Source organism: Leptonychotes weddellii, chromosome 1 (genome assembly GCF_054177405.1).
Source record: "Leptonychotes weddellii isolate Sample4059 chromosome 1, ASM5417740v2, whole genome shotgun sequence".
Lineage (NCBI taxonomy): Eukaryota > Metazoa > Chordata > Mammalia > Carnivora > Phocidae > Leptonychotes > Leptonychotes weddellii.
Window position 1 is genome coordinate 7,338,379 of NC_138369.1, and position 5,500 is coordinate 7,343,878.

Below are 5,500 nucleotides of genomic sequence, written 5' to 3' on the forward strand. Positions count from 1 at the left end.
TGAGTGTAGAATGGATTCAACTTGATCAGGGACAGCCTCTTTTGGAGGGGACTTTTTTTTTTTTTTTTTTAGTAATCTCTACACCCAGTGTGGGGCTCAAGTCCATGACCTCAAGATCAGGAGTCGCACGCTCTGCCAGTTGAGCCAGCCAGGTGCCCCTGGAGAGGACTTTGGACAGAGATGCCCGAGAAAGCTGCACCCTAGGGATGAGCCAAGGGAAGAATATTCCAGGCACAGGAATAGCGTGTGTAAATGCTGGGAGGCTGGATCACTTACACAGTTGTTTCTCCAGATGTCTGCTGAATGAATACGTTTCTGTCACCGTGCAGGTATTTGTGGACACTGTGGGGCCACCAGACACTTACCAGGCGCGGCTGCAGGAGCAGTTTCCCGGCATTGAGGTGACAGTCAAGGCCAAGGCAGATGCCCTCTACCCTGTGGTCAGCGCTGCCAGTATCTGTGCCAAGGTTAGGCTCCTGCTGGCTGTGGCCAGCTCCTAGCGTCCCTCTGGGCAGGAGGCAGGCGTGCCTGCTTCCAGGGAGGGAGATCGCAAGTTTGTATCTTGCCCACAGGTGGCCCGTGACCAGGCTGTAAAGAACTGGCACTTTGTGGAAAAACTGCAGGACCTGGATGCTGATTATGGCTCTGGTTACCCCAGTGGTGAGCAGATTGGAGCCGCCCTGAGACAGTGGTATTGGCAATAACACTGACAAGGGAGGCCTGAGCGCGCTTCTACGCTTTTCTGCGTTGCACTCATCCCGCTCCACAGTGGAAGAGCCTGAGGCTCAGACGGGGGAGCCACTTGCTCTGGCCAGCCTGTGGCAGAGCTGGATTCCAGCGGGCAGGCTCTCTCCTCCCTTCTGTCTCCCTCTCTCCTGTCTCTCTGGAGCCCCAGTGAGGGCCTGACACCCTTGGTGGGCATCTATTTGTTAAGGGGCAGGGGCGAGGGGTGCCAGCTTAAATCTCTTGTTTTCTTCCCAGTTATGAGGCTCACTCTCCTTGTCTGTGTGGTAGGTGATCATGTGCCCACCCCCCGCCATGAGCAGATTTCTTTCCTTTTTTTTTTAAAGATTTGATTTATTTATTTGACAGAGACACAGCAAGAGAGGGAACACAAGCAGGGGGAGAGGGAGAGGGAGCAGCAGGCTTCCCGCGGAGCAGGGAGCCCGATGCGGGGCTCGATCCCAGGACCCCGGGATCATGACCTGAGCCGAAGGCAGATGCTTAACCAACTGAGCCACCCAGGCGCCCCCATGAGTAGATTTCAAGAGTCAGTGGCTGGGTTCAAGGAACCCTCTGGTCCTTCTGAGGCCCAGGGAGGGATGGGCAGTTGGGTGGGGAGACACAGCAAGTCTGTGATTGGAACTTAGGTGAGGCCAAAGTAAGGAAACCAGGTCCAGGCCAAAGACAGTTTGGGTCGCATTTAGTGCTTACTGAGGGCCTGGGGATATAGCCATGAGCAAGGTCAACAGGGACCTCCCTGTCTCCACTGAGCTTCTAGTTTTGGGGGGGATTTTGGGCAGTAACACCATGGTCCACAGATGCTCATTTAATGACCGTTGTCCTTGAGGGGGTGAAAGGATGTTTCAGAGGCAGTCTCCCCTAAACTACCTTGAGCACCTGTTGGCAGTTGGAGCGGGGAGCTGCCTGGGCAAAGGTTCTGAGGCAGGAATGGGCCTCAAACAGTGGGAGGGGCCTCCGGTACTCTGGCGGCTGGAGAGGAGGTAGTGGGACCTCAGGTGCCAGGCTGAGGAACTCGGACATTGTGTCAGGGCTCAGGGACCATCACCACTGCCCACCCCGCCCTTCCCGTCCCTCAGATCCCAAGACAAAAGCGTGGTTGAGGAAGCACGTGGAGCCTGTGTTTGGCTTCCCCCAGTTTGTCCGGTTCAGCTGGCGCACGGCCCAGAGCATCCTGGAGAAGGAGGCAGAAGGCGTTCTGTGGTGGGTGTCCTGGAGGTGCTGTGAGGAAAGAGGGAAGGAGGCCAGGGCTCAGCCCTCCCTGGGAATACCTCCCCCCCAACACACCGAAGTGGCCAGTATCACCACCTCTCCCACAGGGAGGACTCGCCGACAGGGGATCAGGAGGGATCTGGGAGGATCATGTCCTACTTCAGCAAAGGCCCCCGAACCCACCCCCACCTCCCGCACCGGTACTTCCAGGAGCGAGGCCTGGAGTCAGCCACCACCTTCTAGGAGCCAGCCTGTTCTCCCTTTATGTGCCTCCCTCATCCCCCCCCCCCGCCCCCCTTTTGTGATTAAAAGTTGTTTACTGAAAGCTAAGCATTTGGTTGTACTTTGCGGTGGAAGCAGGTTGGGAGGGTGCTCTGCAGCTGGACCCAGCTACAGACTTTCCGAACCGAAACAGGATGGGCCCTGGCTGATTTTATTTTGTTTTATATTTTTATTTGATTTCACTTTTTAAAGATTTATTTATTTATTTTAGAGAGAGTGCATGTGTGCATGGAGCGAGGGCAGGGAGAGGCAGAGGGAGATACAGAATCTCAGGCAGACTTCCATGCTGAGCCTGAAGCCCAACACTGAAATCACAACCTGAGCTGAAACCAAGAGTCAGACCTTGAATCGACTGTGCCACCCAGGTGCCCTTATTTAATTTTTTAAATGCATAATATATTTGTAGGATGCAGAATTAGGAGGGAGGACATTGAGAAGCCTCCCTCCCACTGTGCGCCCAGATCACTAGTGGGCTTACCAAGGTTTCTGTCTCTTCAGGCTGCTATGATAACACAGCCCGGGTGGTTTATAAACAACAGACATTTATTACAGTTCTGGGGGCCGGAAGTCCAAGATCACAGTTGCCTGCATGGTCTAGTTATGGTGAGGACCCTTTTCCAGGTTGTAGACTGCCAACTTCTCACTGTGTGCTCATATGGTGGAAGGGGCAGGGAACCTTCTCTAGGTTCGTTTTATAAGAGCACTAATCCCTTTCTTGACCTAATCACCTCTTAATACCGTTATCTGTGGGAATTAGGATATCAACATGAACTTCGGGGAAACACAGACATTCAGGCTACAGCAGGTAGCTTTTACATCCTTCTGGAGATAGCCTGGCATGTTACAAAATATATGTGCGGATACTTTCCTGACGTTTGTTTTTGTTTTAGGAATGGAAACAAACTCTAGCCTAGATAGTGCACATTCATTACTCTTCACTGCATCTTGGAGATAATTCCAAATGGGTGCCTTCCTTGTTCCCTTTCTAGCTACAGAGTCCTCGGCGTGACTGTCCTGTGGTTTATTTAATGCTTCTTAAGAGACCATGGGTTGTCGCCCAGCTTGCCGTTACATTGGAGAATGACTGGAGTGGGCCATCATTTCTCATGCAGTTTTGTCTGTAGGAAAGTTCCCGGAGGTGGGCTTGCTGGGTTAGAGGATCTATGTGGTTTGTAATTTGGAGAGATATTTCCGAATTCCTCTCTGTGAAGACTTGTACTCCATGGCACTCCTACCAGCAATGTAAGTAAGCACTTAATTCCCGCACAGCCTTGCCAGTAGCAAGATAGGTTTATCTCACTCTGAGAAGTTTGCAAGTCAGGTGGCTCAACATCAAGGACACCATTTTTTTAAAAAAAGATTATTATTTTTTTATTTTAGAGAGAGCGAGCATGGGAGGAGGGGAGGGGCAGAGGGAGAAGGAGAGAAAATCTCAAGCAGACTCTGCACTGAGCACAGTGCCTGACTCGGGGCTTGATCCCATGACCCCAAGATCATGACCTGAGCCAAAATCGAGAGTGGGATGCTTGGGGCGCCTGGGTGGCTCAGTTGGTTAAGCAACTGCCTTTGGCTTGGGTCATGATCTCAGGGTCCTGGGATCGAGCCCCACGTCGGGCTCCCTGCTCGGCGGGAGGCCTGCTTCTCCCTCTCCCATTCTCCCTGCTTGTGTTCCCTCTCTCGCTGTCTCTCTATCAAATAAATGAATAGAATCTTTAAAAAAAAAAAAAAAAAGTCAGATGCTTAACCAACTGAGCCACCCAGGCACCCCTCAAGGACACTATTTTTTAAATTCATCTTCTCTTTTGCCATTTTTGATGTTTTTTTTGCCTCTCATGGTCCCACTATGGCTGCCATAGTTCCAGACATCACATCTCAACCTCCAAAGGCCTCATCCCCAAGCAGCTGCCCTGTCACTTCCTGGCTGAAAGTAGGACATATCTATGCCCAAAGCAATCCCTGTCAGGGGGAAGGGAATATCGGGTAAAAAGTTAAGAACTGGTACCTGAGGGTGGGAGAGACCCAGTACCCACCCCCCCACCTCTTTCCCTCACCCTTGACCCCTCCTTGACTCAAGCAGTGGCAATTTCATAGAAGGAAGAAAGGGGATGGCTTTTCACTTGTTAGTAAATGTTCCGTTGGTAGAAGCCCAGGGCATTGTGGGAATATTATTTATGGAGCATGTATTAGTTGGTTAGGGCTGCATAACAAAGTGCCACAGACTGGGTGGCTTAAACAAATTTATTTTCTCACGGTTCTGGAGGCTAGAAGTTCAAGATGAAGGTTTTGGCAGGGTTGATTTCTTTCCTTTTTTTTTAAATTTTTTTTTAAAGATTTATTTATTTATTTATTTGACAGACAGAGAGAGAGCACGAGCTGCAGGGAAGGCCAGAGGGAGAGGGAGAAGCAGGCTCCCTGCTGAGCAAGGAGCCCAATGTGGGACTCAATCCTAGGACCCCGGGATCATGACCTGAGCCGAAGGCAGATGCTTAACCGACTAAGCCACCCAGCTGCCCCTAATCTTTTCTTTTAAGGACTCCAGTCATTGGATTATGGCCCACCCCTATGACGTTAGTTTACTTTAATTACCTCTTTAAAGACCCTATCCAAACATAGTCACATTCTGAGGTACTGGGGTTAGGACTGCAACATGAATTTGGGGAGTGGGATAACCGAATACCTCTCCACTCCATATAGGTCCCATGCTGGGCACCAGGAAGCCAGCGCTGAGCCAGCTACAAAAGGTCTCTGAGTACCCACTGAGGTCCAGGGGAGCTCAGGAGTGCAGGAGGGGATGGCAGTTCTGCCCTGGGGCTCACAGAGCCTGAGGAGCTGAATGGCAGAGATCCGGAAGGGTGAGGCGTGGAACAGGAGGGTGAAGAGGGCTCCAGGCAGTGGGAACAGTAAGCGCAGATACCTGGAGATGAGAAGACCTGCTTTGCGGAGGCCTGAGGGCAGGGATAGTGAAGGCCGACCTGGGGGAGGAACTGTGGCCTCCCCATTTCCCCACCCTAGGGGCACCTTCTATTCAAGCCACAGCCTCTGGTTATCATTGTAGTTGCAAAATGTTTACCCATCCAGATTCCATTAATAATTCTGCCCTGTCAAAAAAAAAAAAAATTCTGCCCTGTCCTTCCCTGTGCTGTAAATTTGTAAATTTATGCTCTCGAGTTTGGATTTACATTTTTTTCCTCAGAATTATTAGAATTACAGTTTATCTTTAATTTATAGGCTCTTCTGACTGCTGATGGAATTTGCCTGGGCAAGA

At 51.0% G+C, this 5,500-nt stretch overlaps 1 protein-coding gene across 2 annotated transcripts in view; it reads left to right on the forward strand.

Moving 5' to 3' along the window:
• Window positions 1-2,440, forward strand: part of RNASEH2A (ribonuclease H2 subunit A) — a 4,869-nt gene extending 2,429 nt beyond the window's left edge. The window contains exons 5-8 of one of the 2 annotated variants that reach the window (XM_006730547.3): window positions 330-467; window positions 573-660; window positions 1,821-1,944; window positions 2,061-2,278. In XM_006730547.3, coding sequence (XP_006730610.2) covers window positions 330-467; window positions 573-660; window positions 1,821-1,944; window positions 2,061-2,196 — 486 coding nt within the window. In that variant the 3' untranslated portion in view covers window positions 2,197-2,278. Of the gene's footprint in view, window positions 1-329; window positions 468-572; window positions 661-1,820 lie in introns of both variants that reach the window. The other variant, XM_081813374.1, reaches the window with a different exon arrangement.
• Window positions 2,441-5,500: the final 3,060 nt, after the last annotated feature.